At 34.4% G+C, this 25,258-nt stretch overlaps 2 protein-coding genes, 1 long non-coding RNA gene and 1 pseudogene across 3 annotated transcripts in view; all 4 read left to right on the top strand.

Annotated features, from left to right (window-relative positions):
- LOC144546354 (uncharacterized) overlaps nt 1-25,258 on the top strand; it is a 72,988-nt gene that overhangs the window by 12,633 nt on the left and 35,097 nt on the right. The gene's annotated exons all lie outside the window — the stretch shown is intronic.
- On the top strand, nt 194-9,590 carry LOC144546079 (uncharacterized). Its single transcript, XM_078294616.1, has 5 exons — nt 194-579; nt 6,513-6,700; nt 7,169-7,550; nt 9,201-9,284; nt 9,546-9,590. Exons 1-5 carry the CDS (start codon nt 241-243, stop codon nt 9,588-9,590), a joined length of 1,038 nt encoding a protein of 345 aa, XP_078150742.1. The 5' UTR covers nt 194-240.
- LOC144546477 (allene oxide synthase 2-like) lies at nt 15,464-19,156 on the top strand (annotated as a pseudogene).
- Nucleotides 22,658-23,884, top strand: LOC144546078 (E3 ubiquitin-protein ligase ATL31-like). The gene has a single exon (XM_078294615.1). The coding sequence runs from the start codon at nt 22,658-22,660 to the stop codon at nt 23,882-23,884; it is 1,227 nt and encodes a 408-aa protein (XP_078150741.1).

Raw genomic sequence — 25,258 nt, 5'->3', positions numbered from 1 at the left:
TCACACGGATGGTTTAAATTTGCACAAGTGTCGCTGTACAAAGTTGAAAACAAAAGCTACCTACTAACATTTAATACTACTAGCTTGTAACATTTTTATTCGTCTACAGGCACTCTTCTTTCAAAGGCGGAGCAAGTTGCTTGCAAAAAATATTTAAGTTGTGGACCGTGTCCAGTTGACCGGATTCCTGGTTCTTGCTACCTCTTTACCTCGCAATTTCCTCTCCAAGTTCCTACATGTATGCCCTGGATATCACCCAAGTTCTCATCCATTCATATCAAATTAACTAGATCCAGTGCCATGTCCAACCTATTCCGTTTTATTGTCAGCCTAGCCCTTGCCCTTGCTGCAGCTGATTACTTCTTTTCTGTATTTGCTGCCCTCATCGATCTATTTCCCTCACTACCTACTCTCCCAAGCTCCTATATATACATATCTTCTCTTCTTGTTGTTTGCGCTTACAAATTATTCAGTGCCTTGCCGAAACTATTCAATGATGGTCTTGGTGGTCTCTTCTTTTCTGTATTTGCTGAAAATATATCTTCACGAATAATCTCCTGGATCATCGATCATTTTCCGGTAAAATTTTTATTTCAAAATAGTTGTTACCTATTGAATGCATATATACAAAAAAAAACAAGAAGAAAAAAACCAGATCATGGTGCCCTGAGTTACCCAAACTGATAAGGTAATGAGTAGGAGACCACCAGTACCAATAAGTACCTTTACTAAATAAATACCAATTTATTTATTTTATTTTCATATTTTCTTTTTCCATTTTTAATCTTGGGGAACCAGTGTTTTAACTCGAACGGAGACCAAAAGAACAGAGACCAGATGAATGGGGGGAAGTTGAACAATAGCCAAAGTTCAGAAGGCCAGATAAACGGAGACCAAGGGGACACTGGCCACAGTTCAGTAGGCCAGATAGGTGGCCAGAATTCAGGAGTCCATATGAACGGAGTCCAGATGAATGGAGGCGAAATGAACAATGGCAAGTTCAACTGTCGCCAGATATCGGTAGGCGAGAGTTCACGAGTCCATCTGACCGGTGTCCAAATGAATGGAGGTCAAATGACCAATGACCAGTTGAACATAAAACAATCAAAAGTAGCAAAAGCAAATATAAAATATAATAATTGAATTGGTAGTTATTTGAGCAAACATATCAAAAGTACCTTACCATATCAGTTCGAGTAACTTGCGGCAGAACAATCTTTCTTTCACTTATTTTTGTTTATTTTTTTGTTTATGTGTTTAATTGATAATGTGTAACATCCATGTGAATATAGATTTGTACCAGAAAATGATCGGTGGGCCAAGACATTATTGGTGAAGATAATTTCTTGAGAAAATTCAGAAAATAAGTGAAGATATGTGGTAAATTTTCAGAATAATTCAAATAGTAAATAATATAAATCATGTTGAAAGGATAATACCCGGATCATCTACGAGACACTGTCCTTAAGCGTATTCCATCATCTCTATCGTGCAAGATGGAACCACAACCAAGATAATATGAGATTGTTGATTTTAGGGTACTAGCATGAAAGCGACTGACAATAAATCTGTAATATCCAGCAGTTAATTTGGTAGAAACAATACGACATATGAATGGTTGGGAAGTTGGGTGGAAATAGGGGGTAAAGAGATACCAAGACCCAGGAATCAGGCCAACCGGACTCGGTCCTGGATTGAATATTTTTTTGAAGCAACTTGCTCTGCGTTCTAACTTTGTTTTTTCTTCTCTGTTACTTATATAATATTTTTAATTTAAGCTAATGATTGAAGAAAAATAGTAATAACTCATATTTTAATAATTTATAAAGGCAATTATATATATAAACGATGTTGTTCAGAACACTCGGTTGATTAAATTTAAAATTTTAATTAACCAAAATTAGTGTGTTATTAGTTAAGACTGGAGGTGCTTTACATTAATTAAGATTGCACTAATAATATATATAAAATAAGGTAGTGTAATTTATTTTTAATTAATTTAGAAGCTCTAAATGTTTTTTTAAGAAAATTTAAATTTTAATATGTTTCCCAACCAATATATCGCGGAGCTTTTTTTTTTTTGTTGATGGTTGGCGGCGAAATGCGCCTCAAACACATATATTGATACTAACAAAGTATATTTATAAAATCATGTTGACTAAATGGCCTCACAAAAACAAGTAAATTAAGAAAATCCAAAGACCTATCATGTCTTATTTCAAACTCAGCTATTGAAAATTGCAGCCAGCAAGGTGCAGTACTCTCCTCTAGTATTAAACGGCTGAATCCTTATTCTCATGCCTCGACACTTACCCATCCTGGGTCCAAATTTTTTTTCAATTGTTGTATCATTGATCCACATTTGTACTCTCTTTCTTTTATCAGAGAATAGGCCTCTATTCCTTTCTCGCCATAGCGCGGAGAATAGCCTTCTATTCCTTTCTATTCCTTCTATTGTCGTATCGTGGAGCTTTCACATACAGTGATAATCACGTATATTACTAATCTAATATTTAACGAGAAAAAACAAAGGTGTAAAAGCATGTTAAACAAATAAATGCACACTATACTGCTATTTAGCATTTCTATAATTGTTCCATATATATATATAAGCAACCACATTTATGTCATAAAATCTCTTACAACCATCTGGCAGATTTTATCTATAGCATCCAAAAAATAAAATAAAAAATCAGCATCTGTCTCAAAAATTTCGGGATGCGTTCAAAATTAAAAAAAATTAACCCAGACTTACGCTCAAAGATAAAAATGAGAAAACAGAAAGTATTTTTGAACTTGATGCAAATTAAAAATTCTAATTCTGTTGCTGGAGTAAATGCATCAGTGAGATAGAGAGGGAGTGTTTACCCTTGGTTTAATTAGTCAAATAAGACAGATTACTCTATTAAAAATAAACGGTGAGCACAACAACTTTTTTTAGTTGAATAGAAAAGAATTACAAACAAATTTCATTCTATTATCAATTTTTAATATTCATTTATATATTCTTTTACATAATGAAAGTGGAAATTGGAATTTCTCTATATATATATTGCAATTAACCATTATGTATAAATATATAGAGAAAAAAAGAGAAACCTAAAAAACGAATATCTAAAATGAGCAACTTTAGTAAATAAATGTATGTGCTCCTCAAGTTGAAGCATATACATCTAACTTGGGCAACTTGTTACATATACTATTATTAATGTGTTCTTTTCGATGTGACTTAGTTAGGATATCTACGAGCTGAACATCTGTTCGAACATGAATCAGTTGGATTCATGGAAGGTGCGAAGTTGTGGATTTATCAGCTGTCAGTTTGATTTATCAGCAGATGGCAAAAGTTTCTTACACCATTGGCTTTGTTTGATTTGGCATTTGACAGTTCCTTGTTTTGCCATATGTTCTTAACAACGTCTGTTGGATGTATATGCATGTATTAGGGGCTAGCCTTCATATATTTGCTAGCCATTTTTTAAATCCAGCAAAGCACGGAAAAGAACATAACATAATCTAAATCGGATAAAAATAACATGCATTATAGACCAACAAATATATAGAACCATGCAACAAAGCAAGATAATATAGATCGAACACCAACATAATTAATTTGTAGCACCAACTTAACCCCAGTACCATCATTGTACTTGTAACATATTTGTTCTGTAGCAACAAAGACATAACCAGCAAGGCATACCAGAATTATAACCCCCCGAAATGTATAACTACACTAAAACCAACAATCGAGCTTTCATAAATCACCCTGACTGGTTGTATGACCAAAACACAACAGCATATTACTTGCAGAGAAAAACCCCCAATTAAGTACTTGTATCAGGTAACTTACAAGTGTACACCCTTTTTTATTTTCTATTTTGGAAATATGAGAAGAAGCGAGTGTATTGCGATGAGGCACAAACAATGGTCAACAAATCTAGGGTTTTTCATTTTGAAAAACCTAAAGAAAGAAGCCATGGAGGAGCGTAAAGATCCTAATATAGCTGTCGGTTCTTTCGTCACGCTTCTCGCCAAATCCTCAAACATAAACATACAAGAAGAAAAAGAAGAGGTACCTGACGATTCGTGCATCAACCTTAATTTCATACCTAATCGAAGTGTAGCAATTAGACACGGTGTTGGATACCTATGCCTCTACATAGGAATGGCAGATAAGATTGCCTTGATTAGTGATAGGTAAAAATTATAGCTAATAATATTTATAACCCTAATTGTCTAATTTACCATCAATTGACAAGTGCATGAATCTATTATATAGTATAAATTGGGGTGTCGATGCACAAGTATAGTGTATTAAAGATATAACTAATAATTATGTCTAGGTTTAGTTGGTTGTTTAGTTGTTTGGTTGGTTAGATAAATTGTGCTAATGAGGCAATTAATATTAAAGTACATGTTATGTATGAAAGAAGTGTTGTAGGGTAACCTTATTTATAAAATAATAAGAATTATATATGGTTTTTTAATTATAACCGTGTATGATTGATGATTTTATACACGGTTTTAAATTAAAAAATCAAGTATAAATGTTTTTGTGAAAAAAAATTGCACTGTTTTTTTAAGAGACGTACATGGTTCTACAGTCTGGCACAATCCCGTTTTTTAACCGTGTATAATCTATATTTCTGTGGCAGTGATAGCAAATTAAAGAAAATAAGAAAGGAAAAGGAAACCATCAATAATGGGATCCTCGTCGTTCGTAACGTGTACTGCACATGCCCTCAAACTTGAAGGCCAAAATTAGCACCAAGTATCACTGTACAAAGTTGAAAACAAAAGCTAGCTAGCTAGTAACATTTAATACTTCTAGCTATAATAAAAATTAAGCAAGTGAACAATTTTAATCCTTTATACCTACTCTTCGTTCAGAACATAAAATAAAGAAATTAAAAAAAAAAAAAGAATGTTCAAACGCGGAGCAAGTTGCTTCAATAAAATATTCAGTCTTGGACCGAGTCTGGTTGTCTTGATTCCTGGGTCTTGCTATCTCTTTACCTACCAATTTCCTCCCAATTAAGTTTATAAATATATACACAGCCTATCACCCAATTTCTAATCCATTCATATCTCCTCTTGTTTCTGTTAGCAGTTACTAATTTATTAGATCCAGTGCCATGTCCAGAAAAATATATTTTATTGGTAACCAGATGAATGGAGGCCAGAGTTCAGGTGTCCAGATGAACGGAGTCCAGATGAATGGAGGCCAAATGAGCAATGGCAAGGTTAACATTAGCCAGAATTCAGGAGGCAAGATGAACAGAGGCCTATTGAATGGATGCCAAAATTCTGGAGGCGAAATGAACGGAGTCCAGATGAATGGGGGCCAAATGAACAATGGCCGGTTGAACATCAACCAGAGTTCAGGAGGCAAGATGAATGGAGGCCGGATGAACGGAGTCCAGATGAATGGAGGCCAAATGGACAATGACGAGTTTGACAGTAACCAGAGTTGATGATGCCTTGACTCCGGCAATACCAAGTAATTAAAAATGTTTTTACCAACACTTTATTTTCCATTGTTAATGAAAATGAATAAAGTCTCAAATTTATAATTTTTTGTTGTATTTTCATTTTTTTAGTTAGAATATTGTTCATGTAAAAATTTGTGTAATGTAATTATAAATGTTGTTTATATTGATAAATGTATTGTTTTTGTGTTGTATTAAATTCATTTTTTTTTTCAATTTTTTTTTTTTTGGTATATTGATAAATCTTTTGTTTTAGTATTTCCAAATTTATATGTAGGTTGACCATATATATATTTTAAAAATAATGCGTTATACATGGTTTTCTTAATTAAAACATGATTGGTGTCACTGTTTTTGGTGAAACGTGTCCGGTTCTACAACCGTGTATAATTTTATTTTTTAGCCGCGTATAATAAATGTTTCTGTAGTAGTCAATGAAAAAAGAAAGGAAAAAAGATTCCTAAAACCTGGGCCTGACCTCAAACTTCAAGATCAAAATTGCTGTACAAAGTTGAAAACACAAGCTAGCTAGTAACCTTTAATACTAAAAATTGAGCATGTGAACATTTTTAATCCTCTAACGCACTCTTAGTTCAGAAGGAAAACCAAAGAAATAGAAAAAACAATGTTCAAGGGCGGAGCAAGGTGCTTCAAAAAAATATTTAGTCTTGGACCGAGTCTGGTTGACCTAATTTCTGGATCTTTCTATCTCTTCACCTCCCAATTTCCTCCCCAAGTTGCGATCCATTCATATCTCCTCTTGTTTCTGTTAGCACTTACAAGTTAACTACATCCAGAGACATGTCCAGCAAGGTATATGTTATTATTAACCAGAATGGAGGTGAGAACGGAGTCCAGATGAATGGGGGTGAAATGAACAACGGCCAATTGAACAATAACCAGAGTTCAGGATGCCAGATCAACCAAGACCAGATTAACGGAGGCCAGATGAATGGAGACCAGATGAACGCTGACCAGAGTTCAGGAAGCCAGATGAACGGAGATCAGATAAACAATGATCAGAGTTCAAGAGGCCAGATGAATGGAGTCCGGTTGAACAGTCATCAGAGTTCCAAAGGCCAGATGAACACTGGCCAGAATTTAGTAGTCCAGATGCTTATTGCAAAAGATTTACAAATAAAGCATGTAGATGGTCTCAATCCTGGTGAAAAAAACAAATACTGGAAGTGCGTTTCTCTAAGGGAGTCAAGGTAACTACTACCTCTTTGATTCTGAGGCTTGCTTATTGTTTTTTGTTATTCCACACCTCTCCATTCAGTAACATATAGATAACATAGATATTAGGCGGTCAACGAAATATTCATCATTACAACGACGTCAGACAACCAATTGGACAGAGGCTCAGGTCATTGATTCATTAATCAAACCGTCCAAGTTAAATGGTCTAACCCTTAGTGTCTTAGCAATATTATATTAGTAAATATAACAGATTTTATAAAACAATAAATTATCTGAGATTATGGTAATATGCATATTATGGATCAACTCATGCTATAGTCAATATGCCCTTGTAAATATATATATATATATATATATATATATATATATATATATATACCCTTGCAAATTCTTTCACGAATAGCAATGGAAATATATACGGAAACATACAACTTGTGCACCAAATTACAATTTGATTTTTCTTTACTAATACTTGTAAGGTTTGTGGAGGCACTGGAGGCATTGCAAGTGTGGGTGTTGCGTGTGGAGGCGAAAATAAAGTTGGACCAACTTTCGCCTGAGACAAACTATGCTGCACATCTCATCTTCAAAACAAAACCAAACTCAAAAGGTCTTCACGAATACCAGAGGGCATTGATTTATTCGGACGGCTACCGGTGGGAGAAGAATGTGTGCATAAGTCCAGGAGTGGTGAGGCCAGGCAATAAATGCAATGTTTATCCCGTAAAGAGGTCAGATGGATGGATGGAGATCGAGCTGGGGCAGTTTTATTGTGATGGTGATGCTAGTGAGGTGGGGGTATGCTTGGAGGAAGCCAATACAAACAACAAAAAGACCGGCCTCATCATTTCGGGTATTGAAGTACGTCCTTTTTAAACTGGTTAGACTTGTGGCAATCATGAAATAAATATTATACCATTCACATTGTATATATCAATGTATCATGTTGTAGAAATTACGACGTGGCATCAATGTTAATTTACAAACATTTTAATGTGTTCTTCAGGTTTTCAAAAATTCAAAATTTGTCAATTAACAACACTTGTCAGGCTTGAATTATTGTACTCATTCCAACCGATTTTATGTGTCTTTTCTTGAACCTTAGTTCTGTCATTGTACATGTATTTATATAAATCTTCTCTGAAGTGTTTTGAAACAAAAAAAAAAGGTATGCCAGTAAGAAATGAAAGTATATGATGAACTTATTGATAATAAAAACAGACAATAAAGTATATTATATTGACCTTGATAAACAAATTTGTGAATCATACTAAAATTTGAGGCTATTTTGTCTCTTAAAATTCGGTTGCATCTCTTTCTACAAAACAAAAATTGCAACCATGAATGCTCACCTATTTTGAGGCTATTTTTTAGGTTTCCCTATATTATTTTAGGAGGAATTTCATGTATACCCTCAAAAACTGTAAAATTTCGTATTCCCCCCTCTAATTTTTATAATAAAGTATTTACCCTCTTAAATTCTAACAACTTACATATATTCCCAATTTAATTAGTAATATGTCATTTCCTTTATTTACGGATGGCTCACTCCCCCTCATTACATCTATGTGGTGTTGGCGTGTGCTGAATTTGGCAACAAATAATTAGGTCAAGAAATCTTGTGTTTTAGGGAAATTTATTTTATTTGTATCTGTTTCTATTTCTTGTGTAAGAGAGAATAGGAAAGTTATTTTTATTTTATTACTTGCTATATTTTCAAGCAACGCAGCAACATATATAGCTAGGTCTCTTCTTCTTCTAAAGATGATCAGAAAATATTTTCTTATGTAAAAGAGGTTGTTACCAATGAAATAAAACTAGGGTGGGAAGGGAGTTTCACGGGAGTTGTATTATTTATTCATTTCTAACATTGTGATATGGTATCAGAGCACACCTGGGGTGGTTATTGATTCCTAAGAAGTATACCAATTGTTCAACTGAATCTCCGTCATGTTTGGAATCGAAGAAGGGATCGCTGGGAGAGGCGCCTCCAGCGAATGGACGAGCATCCCAGCGAAAAAATTTGCACACCCGCGATTTAATCTGCACAATTTTTTATTCAAATCCAATGGTGCAGAGCGAAAATGTGTATGGTAATACGTGTGGCTATACATGTGGTGGGTCCAATTTGAACTAAATGTAGACTTCTACACATATAAATGATGTATTTAATCAAAGAAAGACGGATTATTTGATTGGAGGGTTTAGATTCAATCCGAATTTATATCAATCAATCCCAACCGTTAGAGTTTCTGTCAGCCAATTCAATTTAGATGCATAATATAGAGGATATATATATATATTAATATTTCTATTATTAGTTTCACACAATTTTATCGTATAATTGTATTTGTTTCCCCTGAATAAAACATAATCAATACTTTAATTTACAACAATAGAAAACCTATAAACCAAAAAACTTCCACTGGTTTCTTTGTAATAAATGCTTCATCGTCGTTCCATTTCTTCGTATTGAGCTGATTACCCTCAATAACTATGTTGTTTTGGTAGGCACAGAGTACAGTAACAGTAGTGGTTTCTGTGAATGATTGTCTCTCCTCGGTGTCTTATGTGCAAGGCCAGTCAACAACAAAGGCAATTATATTTCTTTTGTTACTCCATTTAAGGTATAAAGTTTTGTCTGATTTGAGTAAAAATTAGCTATTCTGGTAGGCATAGACAATAATGGTTTTGTCCGTGCGAGATTATTCAGCTGAAAAATAATATAATTTCTTTTGCATTCAAAGTGTGTGATCATACCTCTTTGATATAATGAATTTTAAGGTTTAAAAAAGAAAAGATGTGACATGGCACTACTGTTAGTACTAACTCCCATTTCTATACATTAAATTTTAGGATAACAAGACAAATGTGTCACCTACCTCCAAACTTGATAGATAGGGCTGACTGATGGACAAAATACGTGTGATTTGATCTTGTGTTTTGAGTGCTTGCTTTTTTTCTAATGTATATGTATATTAATTGTTGATTGATTTTAGTTCTTCTCTTTCTCTTATTTGACCCATGCTTGACAAAGCTTCTAGATATCGAAACAGTAACAATGTAATAATTTCATAAATATCATTTTTGCAAAAGATACTTTGATATACAAAATGAGTAGTTATAAGGGCTCGATTGAATTTTTTTCTGTTATTTGTTGCAGCATTTAAATGGAAGCGTTTCTCTTCTTGCACTTGAAATAACATTAATATTTTATTTGTCTGAACTGTTAGCTATTGAAAAATAATATTTTCAATAGATTTATAAAGAACTTGATACTGAAGGCCTCTTGTGAATATGTATACAATCTTTTGTAGTTTTGGACAGTTCTTTGAATTATGTGCATAAAAATTCTAAATTCAAATAAAAACATCTTCACGCACTTGATAAAAATTGTTCACTGTTAAGTGTGTCCCTTGAAAATGGAAAACTGTACAAAACTTGCTCCTGAATAATATGTCCCCGTTGCAACGCACAGGCACGATACTAGTTATATATATAGAGAGAGAAATGCTATCATGTTTTGCAAATTAAAGGGGCTTTTAATTTGCGCTCATATCTCCGGCTATTTTTTTAATACCAAAAAAAAAAATATTTTACAAAAGTGCCCCCAGTTTCTATTTTTTTAAATCTACCCAAACCGCCAGGCCCACGGGCGACCCAGAATCCTAGCTGACTGCCTGGGATTCGGGAGGTCCACTAGGGACTTGACCGTCTGTGGGCCGGGCGGTCCTATTTTTTTTATTTTTTTTAGAGATCTGAATATTTTCATTGAAGTAGTTTTGTGAAGTTTTAGTTTACTTGTTTAGAGTGTATGCAAAAAAATAAGACATTTGATATATTTATGAGTGAGATGTCGTAACTATTTAGAACTTTGATTGGATTTGTCAGTTCGATATCACAAGTCTAAAAATAACACTAATTAAGGACTTGGTCTTGATTATTAATAATTTATTTTATTCAAATATACACAAGGAAATATAGTTAGATTGCCTCAATGATGTCAACTTTTTTTTTTTTTAGAGAATAATTGGAGAGCGAGAGAGAATAATTGGATTATTTCATTATTGTCAACATCTCCTATTTGCTTGAATAAGCAAACACACACAATAAATAGTAAATGCATTTAAAAATAATTATATGGATAATTCTTGAATAATCTCTCAAGTTTTTGACTAAACAAAATACTAATCGTTGTATGTCTACCATTGAACGAAAATTTAAACTGAATTTTTGAGGCACTAAATTATATTTTTTTGAAATTCTGATGCTTCAGATTCTCAGAGAAGATCCTCGAAGTGATATTCAAATCCGTCTCGTCCCCCCTTTCCGAAAAGTGGTCATACGCGCAAATTCGACTTTCCTAGCCAAAGTTATGGCCGTTTAAAGTTTTTTCAAAAACTAAAATTTGGAAATTTATAACTAATTGTAGAAAAATCCAAATAAATTGAAATTTGTGTCAATTCTATATATTTTTGAATGCTCTACATGCTGATCTCATCACTTTTGTAGTTTGGTCCCCTGTATCAGTCCAGACTTGTTGATTTACCAACAAAGATCAAATTTGTGTAATTAAGGACTTGGCTGCTGAGTTTGGACTTGGTACCATATCAAAGGTCAGTCTAGGATACTTTGTACATGGACAGAGATCTAATTTGAGGTTTGAACATGTTTTAGTAGCTTTATTTTCCAATACATCATTTTTGCTATTTCAAAATCCAAACAATCGATTCGGATCATTCAACATGATCTTTGAACAACACATGTGAAAAGTTGATACCATTCAACCCTAAACCCTAAACTAATTGTCCTTTAAAAACAATTTTAATTGTCTTTCACATTGAAAAGTTGCTAAAACTGAATAGTAATAGAATTATTTGTGAAATATGTGATTTATAATATTGAAATATTTTCCAATTTATTTTGAAATTGGAGAAAATTTAGATTGACACTTGCACTTTGGTTTTGAAATTTTTTATGATCTTATAAAAGATTGGAAGTCTTAGATAGTCTAGCTAAGAAGAAAAAATGTTGTATTAGCCTTTTTAGGGTTAATTTTTGGTATGCTCTTACATATTTCTCTAATTTCCTATTTTCTTGCACATGTGCTCTCCTTCATTTTTTTCGCTCTGCCTCTTATTCTTTTCATCGTCATTTTCATCCGCTCATCCCGTTCTTGCTCTCTCCTGTGGTCTCTATGTTTTCCTGCTCTCTAATACGATGCACCCTTGCAATCTTATTTTTTTGCTCCTCTTTGTTATTCCTCTCAACTGCGGTACAACCTTATTGCTAACGGTACCTTTGTAATTGATTTGAAATGAATTATGAAATGTACAACTAAATCTAGTGATGCAAAATGTGATGTATTTAATTACCATGGTGTGCCGCATGAGCTTTTTAGCACTTCTACAGAGATAACACAGAAAAATAATCGTGTACCAATCGAACCAGTGAACATCCAAAACTGTGCCAAAAGCAGCAACCTCATATTCGCTATTCTCATATTGTTTTCTGCTTCGGAAGTAATAGATACTAAAACTGAACTGTACCAGAACTGAACTTAGATCAGACTTTAACATAGGGATACACACAAATCTTAAGCATAGTAAAAAAAACTAAAAAACTGACTTTTAGAAACTGTGCCAACAAATTTTTAAACTGGCCAATTTGGTTCTTTAATGCATAAACTGGCCAATTTAATTGGTTATTAGAATAAATTTGTTGGCGGCAGGAATACTTGATTAGCAGTGGGGGCTGGGGGGGAAGTTCTTATTTCCAAAATGGCTATGGAGCCTCAAGTATCCAGTACAGGTACTTGATATGGGGTTCCCACTATCAAGGTACATGAAGTTAGCAATGGTCTAAGGGGCATTTGATCGAGCACCTCATACGCATGGTTTTTGAAGGTTGTCAGTTTGTCACATAGTTGTTTCTTCTACAGTTTTCATGGTTGCTACCTTTTTCTACTTAGAACAACACTATTTCCTTTCCTTTTATGGCCAAGTTAGAGTCATTGAGAGAGAATTGGGACATCTCAGCTGTCAAATTCAAATTAAGCTTGTAAAGTCAGGGGGAATAATACATGCAACAGAGAGCACAACCTCAGAATGTTTAATTTCTGGTACGGAACAGTATTTCTGGTTTGGACAGTTCGGTACCAGCCAATTGGTAAGCCAACTGGATGACTGATGTGTTGAAAGTTGATCCAAAATTAGCTTTCCACATTTAGAATTATGTTGAGAGTTGGTCTAAATTCATCTCTTTATATTTGGAGTGCTATAATTAGTCATGGAGCATGTAAGAGTTAGTGGGTTCTATAATTAGTCAAGTAGGTTCAGCTTGTAAGGAGGATAGGTAGTGGGGTACTAAATTTAGATGTTCCAGATTTAGTCTTGTTGTTGTGCTATAAATTCAGCATGTTGTAATCGAATTTAATCAAGCAATAGAAGTTAATTTCAGCAGCAAATTTCTTCTCTTTGTTTCATTCTATCCTTCCGAAATTTCCAACATGATGAATCCTCAATGGTTACTGATATGAATCAGAGTTCTCTGGTACGCCACAGCTTCTAGTATGGACAGTTCGGTATCAGCCAACTGGTTAATGGTACGAACCAGTTTCATTTGATGGTTACTGGTACGAACCAGCATTTCTGGTATGACAGTTCGGTACCAGCCAACAGCGCCTCTGAACCTGGAGGTTCGGATGTAAAAATTCATCGTTTTACTTTTACTATTTCATTTAAACTTCAACATTTAGCTACTCTTTTAGGTTATAGTTTATGTTTATTTTGTAGTTTCATTTTGTTATTTTCTATTTTAGAACTTTATGTAAATAATTACAATACTTGTGTCTATAAATGAAACAGGAATTTGAGGGCTTGATCTTTCATTGAAAACAAAAATATTATTCGTGCACAACAAATTAATTCATGTTGCTCATGAAAACATACAAAATTTTACAAGTAAAGAGGAATGGTATAATGGGAAATAATACATCTCAATAACATTTAAATGTGAATAATTAACTCTATGGGTAAATAGAAAAGAATGAAAAGAGAGGCTAAATAAAATAGACCTTGGTATTGGGCCTACGGTCTCTTCCCATAAAAAGAAACATTGAATTTAAGAAACATGGGCTGCAGCTTGATCTTGGGCCGAGATAAAATTTAGTTCTTATCTGATCACTGGGCTTAATAAATTTATTGAGAGAAGCAATATTTTAATTCGAGTCCGAATCCTCTTTGCTAACAGATATTTAATGCATATTATATATCTTTTCTGTATTGAAAATGCCGTGCTTACTCCTTATTCCTTATTGGAACATCAATGCACATAGCCTGATGCATGTAACAGGAGGACGCGGAAGGGGCCAGGTAGTCAAACCACCAAGGAAAAACAGTGTTTGAGGCCAACTCCATAGCAAATAATTGTTGTTGATCAAAATTATGTTGTGCTTAAATGGCTAATCAACAGCAGCAGTTTGAATGGGTCTCTTTCAAAACCAACCATAATGCCATGGTGAACAATCTTGTTGGGAAAACATCTACTTTCTGTGCGCTAACTTTGGATGTGCTGAGAGCTTCTTATCGTATTACAGCAAGATAATGTGTAGTTCAAGAAGCTGGAGGTTTTAGATATTTCAGAATGCTACCTATTAGATCATATGCCAAAATGGGTATATAAGCTCTCTAATTTAAAGGTATTAAAGGGTTTTGAGGTTGGCAGCTTGGGATATAAAAATCAATCCCGTCGATTTGGTGATCTTTCGAAACTAAAGTACCTTAGAAAGCTTGGCATTAGAATTGCCGTTGACATTTTGGGTCCCAATGATTTTTGGGGATTTAATTCTCTTGACAACCTTTTGGTATTGACCATTACATGGAGAGAAAATAAATATAAGGAGTTACCTAGTCTTTACCAAAGAACCTAGAAAAGTTGGATATCAGATGTTATCCAGAAGTTGATGCATCAAAGTTGCAAAACCCTGAAGAACTGAAAAACTTGAAGAGATTATATATTAGAGCTAATAGATGTTGACTTTTACTAAATGCTTGATGTTGATGTGCATAATTTAGACAATTAAATATAATTTGGATAAACAACGTGGAGTTCTAGTTGACTTTTACTAAATGCTTGAAGTTGATGTTCATATTTTAGACAATTAAATATAATATGGACAAACAACATTGAGTTCTAGTTGACTTTTACTAAATGCTTGATGTGACCTCGAGCGAATACACAGTCCTCATCATATGTATTAGAATATTTTATTTTTATGTAATAGATGAAAGTGGACCTAGACCTAGGCCTCCCTAAAGTTTGACAATATTGTCTAACTCTATTCTAATTTGTAATTAAACGTCGCAATATTGTTTTCAAATTTTTGGGATGTATGACCATTTTATAATTAGCAAGCGTCCTCAAAATTATGGATTCTTATTCAATTGATTATTAATTAATAATTCCATCTTGGACTTTAAATTCTAATTTATAATTAAATATGAAAATTTTCTAATTAATTTGGAAAATGGAAATGTTCAAAGTTAATTTCTATTATGTCTATGAGAACTATATTTATTACGTCGACACCACTGAACAACTGCACTCATCTCTCAAATCTTTTTCATTTCACCTGTTGACTTCTCGCAAATCTGAGTTCATCCCCACTTTCCTTAAGGCATACTAGCTCTTCTCTTTTTGATACAAGCAAAGTTAGCCTCTGGCCCCGTGGAGTTCAACTCCCTTGACCAATCAGCAGCCTTTGATTTCAACTTCCAAAATTCATCCCATGGCCAATTGAAGACCTTCTCATGCATTGCTTTCAACTTCCGCCATTCCTTGCTCGTCGTGACTATGAAGCCCTTGAGGAGTTCTTCTCCAAATTGGTGAGTCTTTGCTAAATGAGGCCACAGAAAAGTTCGGGCTCTCACGCCATGTGGCACTCTACAACCTAACTTTTATGACGTCATTCAATGAGAATGCTGGCTTCAAGATCTTATCGCCCATCATCCTTAAATGGCTGATGCATGCCGGGGCAACATTGCACGGCCTATTGGCACAAGAAATCAGGTCGGTGGTTCAGTCATCTAATGGCATAATTACCTTGTATGCTCTTGAGAAAATGGAGCTCACGAAATCAGTCATCTGGGATGCATTACGCCTTGACCTGCCTGTTCAGACTCAATTTGGCCATGCAAGAAACGATCTCGTAATAGAGAGCCATGACACGGCTTTCGAAGTGAAGAAAGGAGAGATTGTAACATAATAGTTTTTGAATACTTGAAAATATTATTTTGATAAGAAGTCAAACTCGTAATCGAAGGAATTATTATTACGATATAACATGTTTAAACTCTCCTTAAAGTACTGTAAATTTATTTTTAACAATTATTAGGGAAAATTCAATTTCAAGGTTATATAAGATATTAGATAGATCGCCAATTTCTTGAAATGTTTTATAATTTGTCTAACAATATATTAATTTGAATTAAGACTTATTTCCAAAAAGATGTATTATTGGAATTTTAGTACTTTATTAATCAATTTCTTTGCTATATATATAAAGGCATAGTGTAAATGAACCCATCATTTTGAATAATTAAATTGTTGTTGAATTTCATTTATGTTATAAAAGTGTAAGAGGGACACGTGTTAACCACTTACAATATGATTACTCAATATTTCAATTATGCCACTCACCTAACTCCATTATTTTTTTTCCGTATTATGTTTTTGTCCCTCCTCTTCTTATTCTTTTTGTCTCCAAATTAACCATCTCTCATATTTGATTATTTATCTTGTTAACTCCGCCAACTCAATCCCTTCCACCTACACGCCATCATACCCTCACCATTTTGTACATTTCAATCTCCATTGATGTTACCACTAGAAATTGGAAAGAATATGAAGGGATGTGGAAATGACATAACAACCAAAGCATGAAAAGAATAGAAGGTGTGTGCTCAAATTCCTTGTCACTTATTTCAAGTTCTTGGCATAGTTCACTCTTTTTAATTATTCCCTTTCCTTGATTTAAAGTTTGGTTGCTCCTTAGATAGCACTTCCTTGTTTTGTTGACCATATACACTTGAATTGGGGATTATTGTTGGGTTGTTTGGGAATAATTGTTAAAAAAATAAACTTACAAAGAGTCTTGAATTCAGATTTAATCTAGCTTTCATGCAAATTTGTGAAATATAAAAGAATTGGAATTAAAAAATTGATACTCCATTAGAAAATTTAAGTTGTTTAGATGCAAGCAACTTAATTTGTAAAATGGTAAGTGAATAATTATTTTTCTAAAAAAAATGATTTCATTCATAATAGACTTTTGCAAGATGTTTCCCCAAATTTATTTTCTGACTAAAGGTTAACCAAAGAGAGAGTATGTGATATATTGTTGTACCGGAATTGACCTCTTTTATGTCCTTGACTGAGGCTTAATCAGGAATTTCACAAATTCTATCGGTGATGGTTAACTAAATTGATAGAGGGCATTATTGAGTTACCGAATCATTTTCATTAAGTCGGCATAGGCATAGATCCTACATGGATGGATTAAGACGAATTGACGAACATGTCCACACGATAGCAACAAGCTGATTCCATTGTCCCAAAATTGCTAAGGTGTGGGTTTCGAGTTATTCTCAGACACCTCTAACTTATTTTATTGTTGTTGTTGCTTGCTTGCTTGGGTACTCTTGCTTTGTTGCTTGATTGGTAATTAGTTTTAGTTAAGTTCTTGAATTTTCTTTTGAATTGCATAGCATGAATACATGAGTTGAACTAGAACTTTTGCATGATATACTTGTATACATAATAAATGAATTGTATTAAAGAACCATATGTCTGAAACCTGACGATCATGTAGGCGCCCTATTCGGAATAAGCGTGTAATTTCTGTTATGTAGGCGCTTAACTTGTAGCATATAACAGAAATTGCATAGGCGCCATATTCAGGGTAAGCATGTAATTTTTGTTATGTAGGCGCTGAACTTGTAGCACATAACATAAATTGCATATGCGCCATATTCGTGGTAGCGCATGACTCGGTTATGTAGGCGCTGTACTTGTAGCGAATAACTTTAGTCATGTAGGCGCCCTATTCGGGGTAAGCGCATAATTTCAGGTTATGGCCATAACATAAATTGTGTAGGCGCCATATTCGTGGTAGCGCATGATCGGAGTCTTGTATATACTTGGTAAACCTCATACTTGAATCTTGACGGTCATGTAGGCACTATACTTGTAGCGCATGACCGAGTATTGTTAATACCAAAATGGTTACCTAATATAATAATATTTTATTCTATCATGAATAGTATTGAACAAAGCATGATTATATGATATGGTTGCACAACTAAATTGGATTGAAATTTTGAAATCTATTGCACATGAGCATTGTATGTCATAATATTTATTTTGCTTGATTGTTATTGCTATAAATTGTTTTTATGACTTGCTGATTATAAATTGTTTCTCTAGGTTGCTCATTTCTTTCGCGGTATTTGAGAAACTTCTTAAATTGAACTTATATTTATGTTTCTTAACTGAATATAGTTGGTAATTTATATTCTTGGACTCTTAGATTATTGTAGTATGTATTGTTTTGCTCGGTGTTGTTTTGGTTTCAGTTGGTCGGATCTAAGGATAACTCAACTGGAACTGAATACCGCACTGGGAGATTTTCAATCTCTCACTGTTCCACTTTGTAGGTTCCAGGTACGGAGCACAAGACGCTGAGGTGAGATGTCAAACTCAAAGATTGTGGAATTTGCCACAAAAAAAAAGTATATGTTGTTTCTGATAAATCTGCTATGGCATTTCATTTGCATTTTGTTATACCGTATCAGATTTATATCGATTTGTTTTGTTACATATAACTCATGACACTTTGAGAAAAAAAAATACTTCATGTATTGTGGCTTATCTACTTGTCATTGGTAATGTATGTATAATTATGTTGTGTATTAAAATATAATCGCCTTGCGTTGATGAGCGCGGCAGGTTGTCAATCCTATTGTCAGGATGTGACAGAGATGATATGTGGGTACCAGTGCATGGCGATGAAGGATGAGAAAGTATTTAAAAATGCTTAAGAATTCATAGCCGACCGATTTGTTGGCAATGAAGGAAAAAAGTTGTTGGAGTACGTGTATAGGTCGAATGGGCCTGAGACAGTTACACCGACAGTGGGCAACAAGCAGTGCCTGGGGAAGGAAATGGTGATCTTGGTTGGTTGATTGTTTGTTGCGAATCTATTCCTTTGTTATGACACATTCTCGGCTGAGCATGATGGAATGGTACTTGGGCTCGAGCCGAGGATCGTAATAAAATCTTTCAACAAAGCTTCAGATCATTGAACACAAAATATCTTGTAATCTCTTTGTTTTGTTTTAATTAAACGTTCTGTGTAATGTTGGCTCTGCTTCAATAAAAGGTATATCGTCGTTGTGTGGACATCCAAACCTACAAGCAAAGGGAAAAGGAAATGAAAAAGTACAGGGGTTTACAAGAAAATGTATTTTTTTTTTGGGATGCTTCTTTTTGAAATCATGGGTAGGAGGCGGAACTTTGAACTAGAGCTCCAAAGCCAAGATCAATGGTACCCAAGATTTGTCTGGCAAAAGTTTGAAATAGGAGAGATAGATACGGTATTCGCCATAGCAGGTATAGAGGAGATGTATAGAGAGAAAGCAAAGAGGATGTGTAATGTTGCGTTGTGGTGTGTGCAACATCGACCCAATGAGCGGCCGACCATGAGTGATGTAGTGCGAATGTTGGAAGGAGAGCAGGAGATTAGAGATCCTACAGACCCATTCCCACAAATGTCACCATACATCCCAAAGTCTTTTGCTACTAGCGGTACCAGTACCACTTCAAATCACTGAGCTTGTCACGTTGATTTTCAGGGACATAATTTGTTGTAGTTTTGTTAGTAAAGCTTTTGTTATAGGGGTTTGAGATGCATATATAACCTTTGTATTTGTTTGTCAATATTGTATAAAAAAACATATAAATTTAATTGGTGTATTTATACGAACATTCCAAGTGATAATAAATAGCAATAAAAAATGGGTTAGAAGCCCAATAGGAACAAATAAAAAAAAACACAACAGACAGAAATCTAAAAATCTAACCGGTACTGCTATGGTTGGAAATTGTAACACAAAATGGGTTGGAAGCCCAATAGATTTGAGGCCCACATTCCTCTCATTTTGTTTCTTCACTTGAAATTTCAATTAGTGGAACGTGCTTTCACCTTTTAGAAATCCAATCAAAATGCTGAAATTATTCCTATATATTAATACTCGTGACTATATACGATCATTTTATACCATCATATGAAGAGATCATGGTAGCAGTAACTTTTCGAATCAGAGATATACTACTAAAAACAACACATTTATCAGCGCCCCTTTACCATTGGATGTGCCTTCCACACAAATGGTGTATGTAATGAGTGGCAGCGGTGTAATTACTTTGAACTTTTTACTGTCTGTTCGGTATAAACAACCGTTGGCATTGATGCCCCCTCATTTTCCATCGTTTAAATTTTACGAACAATTAGAATTGATCGAATCTTCAACATCAGTTTGGCTAAACGGACGATAGCGTTGAGGGGTTTTTACCATATGTTATTGTGTACATGATCCATTGGTGTCGGATTGATCAACTCTGACTGGTATCCTTACTGAATCGATGGTGTACTTTTGATTGGAAACTGTGGTAAATAATCAGAATATTGACCATGCAGGTACATCAATTTAACGGATGGTGTTACTACTAAATAATATCTAATTAACTTAGGATTAACTGGCTCCTAAAATTTTTGTGTTACATTTTTTTAACAGAAAAGTTTATAACCAAGGTAATATATATATACAGAGAGAGAGAGAGAGAGGAGAGTTTGGCTCTTCTAGTTTTGGAACAAATGATTCGGTTTTAAAATTTTCGAAGTCCAAACAGTCGATCCAAACCGTTGTTTGCATAAAACCAAAACTCATGAGGCCACGCAATAAATGCATTGGATTGCCCATATATAAAGAGGTCAGATGGATGGATGGAGTTGGAGATGGGGCATTTTACAGTGATGATGGTCTTGATCGATGAAGAGATGGTGGTAGGATTCAAGGAAACCACATGTGACACTGAAATTATGGGGCTCGTCGTTGTGGGTATTGAGTTACGTCCTATTTAAAACGCCTAACATCTGTCCTCTGACAATTACAAAATAGATTTGATTTAATTCATAATGTTTATATCATGATGTAAACATTCCTTTGTTGCTCTTCTATGTTCCCTTTATATTGAAACATTCTAATCTGTTCTTCAGGGATTTACAAAATTCAGAATTCAGAACACTTGTCAAGCTTGCATAGTTGTATTTCTTTCGTATAACCTCTTATGTATCTTTCTGATGAGCCTCTTATGTAGCTTGTGTGCTGTGTTGGTAAGTTGTGAGTGTCCAGGTAACTCAATCAAAATAATATAACTTCGAAATGCCATGGCCCTGTCCCAGTTGTGTTCCGGATAAGTATTAATTGAACGTGTATCAACTGTAAAAGTGTCACATTTTATCGGCTGGTCAGTCCAAAAGGAAATGGAAAATGATTATTAACGTTCCTCAATTATTGATGGTAATTTCTATTACAAAAAAGGAGATGCACTCTCTCGTAATTTGAATTCCGTTTCGCCCTTCCGCCTCCGTGTCAGCCTTCTCATCCGCCTTCGACTTCTCTCTCAATTTTGTTGTCTTCGGTCATTAAATAAATTTGTATACCGGTGAAATTTACTGGAACAAATAATATCGTGGATTAATTGAAACATGGCCACTAGATAAGGGATCCCTATCCCCTCATGCAGCTGTCTACAAAAAATAGATACACATGAAAAGATTATCTTCATTCTATTTCTTTTTTAGATAATATGAGACGAAGGTCTAGTCTTCCAACTTCTATTTAATGTCCAGAAAAGACGTCTCATCCAGTTCCAATTCCACGAGTGTGTTGCATTTTGCCAATAGACCAAGGCTTCTGACACAATTTTAAAATAACACATTATTATATAATTATTTCAATACAAACATATTCTATATTTTTCTAAAAAAAAGACAAAAAAAAAAAACGAATTCTAAAATAAATTTTGAATGAGTTGACAATTCCCTCCCCTCGGAACCCCATTGACTCATAAATATGACTTTTGAATTTGACACAATTTTTTTTAGAATTAAATACTATTAAATAAAAAAAATGGCAGGTGGACAGTTCAAATCCTCTATTATCTTATTTCAGAAGAAAAAATAAAACAAAAAGAAAAAGTATTCAAACGCAGAGCAAGTCATATCAAAAAAATATCCAGTCTTAGACAGCGTCCAGTTGAACTGAAAACCTCGGTCTTGCTGTTTGTACCTCTCTGCTGCTTCCCATCCAATTTCCTATCTATGCATATCTCCTTTCTTGCTACTTCCTTCCCAGTTCCTATCTATGCATATATCCTTCTCTTTTTCAATTCTTTCGTTTGTGCATATCTGATCCTTCTCACTTACAAATCAATTATTTTGGCGCCCTTTTCATTGCGGTGGGTGTTTTCTTCACTTCACGAATTATAACGTACCATAGTCTCACTCATATAACAATACAATATTAAAAATATAATTCTTTTTGTCATTTGGAAAATCATTGCATGGTGAGAAACACACTGGATTGACATGCCAAAATCGGATCAGGACTGAAACTAAACAATGAAAAAGAATCTCAACTTAGGAGTTATTACCTGATCTATAACCATATTTCAAAATCTAAATTCTAATGCATTCAAATATTCAACCATGGAGACTTTGACTTGGCGTGAACCCTTTTCTAGAGGCCTTCAACTCAACCCTCCTTTTTAGGACCTCAATTAAATTCTCCTGACAATCTCTTTTATCTTCGTTCTTTCTTAAGAAATCTTCAAATAAACAATTTAAAATGTGGCGAATAGATGGCCAAGAGAGAAAGTTCATCAGTTTGATGTTGGTGTTCCTTCTGCTGATATTATCTCCAGCAATAGAAGCGCAACCATCATCACCATCAACAGACGAAAATGGTCATTATAGGAACCAATATTCTTTTAATCCTTCAATTGCCATACTGATAATATTTCTTATCGGTGGGTTCTTATTGATGGCGTTCTTCTCTAACTTCATCAGAAATATTAGTGCGAATGACGCTGGCACCGGCGCGTCTCTTCGTGGTGCCTTTGCTAATGCGATGGCACGGTCAAGGCGGCAACGAGGTCTTGATGCAGCTGTTCTAGAGACCTTTCCGATTATGGTTTACTCTGAGGTGAAGGAGCACAAAATCGGTAAGGGGTCGCTGGAGTGTGCCGTTTGCTTGTGTGAGTTTAAAGACGACGAGAATATTCGTCTCCTCCCCAAGTGCAGCCACGTGTTTCATACTGATTGTATCGATGAATGGCTCTCCTCTCATGTGACATGTCCTGTTTGCCGGTGCGTCCTAACTCCTGATCCGAACCAACCGTCAAACCAAACTGAAGAGGGAGTCAAGTCGAGTAGTTTGATTTTAACACATGTTGAAGAGACACAGAACCTATCAAACCAATCCGATTCAGTAGTGGTAATTGATGTTGATGAGCATGAAGACCAGATGAGGAGAAGGCAAGAGGCAGTTGAGCTGGAGAGGATTGGAAGCCAGAAACGGGCCCTGCGTGCAAAATCATTACGACAACAGCAGCAATTTTCTTGTTCACACTCAAACGGGCATTCTCACGCAGCATCACCTATAGAAGTAAGGCCAGACATCGGGATTGTTGACAAGTTCACTCTTAGATTACCTGATCATATCCGAAAAGAAATCATGGCCTTGGGACAACTGAAACGAGCTAGAAGTCTCCAAGGAGAGGCAAGCTCTAGGCAGGGTTACCGCGAAGGAAGCATCCGAATGGGAAGGAGCGTGCAAGTTGGTCGTTTGGAAAGGTGGCCGTCTTTCTATCTAACTAAAGAACCAGCAGGGATAACTAACAGACGAGGTCATTCCGCGGAATCATTTAAAAAGTCAGATGGTGAGGGATCAAGCAAAGGTAAGCAAGGTTGTGTGAAACTTACCTTTGATTGTCTCGGGGGAGTGTCAAGTTCGAATTTCGATTCGACTGGAGATGAGGAGCACGAAGCAGTGCCCATTGCCCGGCGAGTTTGACCAGAAAGTATTACAATTTCACTGTTGAACTTGGGATACTTCTTTGGGTTATATTTGTAAAAAGGGTTGAAATTTATTTAAAGAATGGTAAAGTGACGTGCTTACCAATTAATGGCTCGAGTCACATTGACCTGATTGTCATTAATTATCAATTAGATATGTGGTTTGGAATTTGGACTTTGGAGGAAAATCGCTGTAAATAGGGAAAATGTTTCATGTAGGAAAGATAAGGCTATATATTTTTGGTATTAATTTATATAATACTTCTATAAGGTTTTTACCATTGTTTATTCTGTTTTGGTCGAATTGTTCACATCAATTAAAAACTTATTTGACTTTAAATAAAATGTTTTGTATCATCCGAATTTTTTAATATGTGAAAATTTTATTTGACTTTACATAAAATGTGTTTAAAACAAGCAATCTGAATTTTGATATTAAAAACTTTGGTATTTCAATAATTTGAAATAAATACATGCACTAGATATACATAAGAACAATTAAATTCGAAAATAGGTATTATAAGTCATATATTTAAAAATCAGAAATAATTTTCATAATATATTTGAATATACATTATGATATGGTAAATTAATTATAATTGACTAAGTTTTAATTGTATTTACTTATAATCATATAATGAGGAAAAGAAAAAAAATACATTTAGACTATCTTGGGGTATTTTTAAATGTATTGTAACATCATTGTAATTGGTACATGTTATTCAAAATCAAATTTATTTATAATAATATAAGGGATTTAGTAACTGAGCTTCAAATAAGAAGAAAAATGAAATGAATATTCTTATGCATGTGGGGGACACATGTCACCAATTTGACAACTATATTTCTTTGTTACCTAACTTCAACACCGTTCAATTTTTCTCTTCTAATTTCATTATAGGGGAAGCCGCTTATTTAAAAGAAGAAGGAAAAATGAAAAGGGGAGAAAATAGAGAGGAGAATTGAGAAGAGAAAGAAGATGCGTCACTTGTTCGATGTGGCCGGGAAACGAATAAAGCATGACTTAGAAAGAAAGAGTATTTGAGAAATGTCATATTTGAACAATTGTGCATATGCTAATTTAAATGAACAATGCATTTCAAGAACTTTTATCTTTTCACAAGCACGATTTTGTTCATGAAATTTTAAATTTCTGCACATGGACAATTGAATATTTGATATGATATTTGGATTTATAATAAAGCTATACGGTTTGGAAATACTGGTGATCTGTTTCGGTGTTATGTTAATTAATTTTACTTGACCATTTGTGCATTTGACATAATACATGGCCACATGGGCATTGCAACATAGGAACTAATGTTTATGATAAGTCATTAAGACAAATGCGTATTTCTTCGCATGTGGTTCA

This window comes from Carex rostrata, chromosome 29 (genome assembly GCF_964058835.1).
Source record: "Carex rostrata chromosome 29, lpCarRost1.2, whole genome shotgun sequence".
NCBI classification, from domain to species: domain Eukaryota; kingdom Viridiplantae; phylum Streptophyta; class Magnoliopsida; order Poales; family Cyperaceae; genus Carex; species Carex rostrata.
The sequence above is the reverse complement of the archived record's forward strand: the minus strand, read 5'-3'. Positions and strand labels throughout refer to the sequence as shown.

Excerpts from the sequence above, each read along its gene's own strand:
- LOC144546079 (XM_078294616.1), top strand. The coding sequence starts at position 241 with ATGCCCTGGATATCACCCAAGTTCTCATCCATTCATATCAAATTAACT. Across the intron at positions 6,701-7,168 it reads GTTTCTCTAAGGGAGTCAAG|GTTTGTGGAGGCACTGGAGG; the intron begins GTAACTACTACC and ends AATACTTGTAAG. Across the intron at positions 9,285-9,545 it reads AAGGCCAGTCAACAACAAAG|GATAACAAGACAAATGTGTC; the intron begins GCAATTATATTT and ends ATTAAATTTTAG.
- LOC144546078 (XM_078294615.1), top strand. The coding sequence starts at position 22,658 with ATGTGGCGAATAGATGGCCAAGAGAGAAAGTTCATCAGTTTGATGTTG.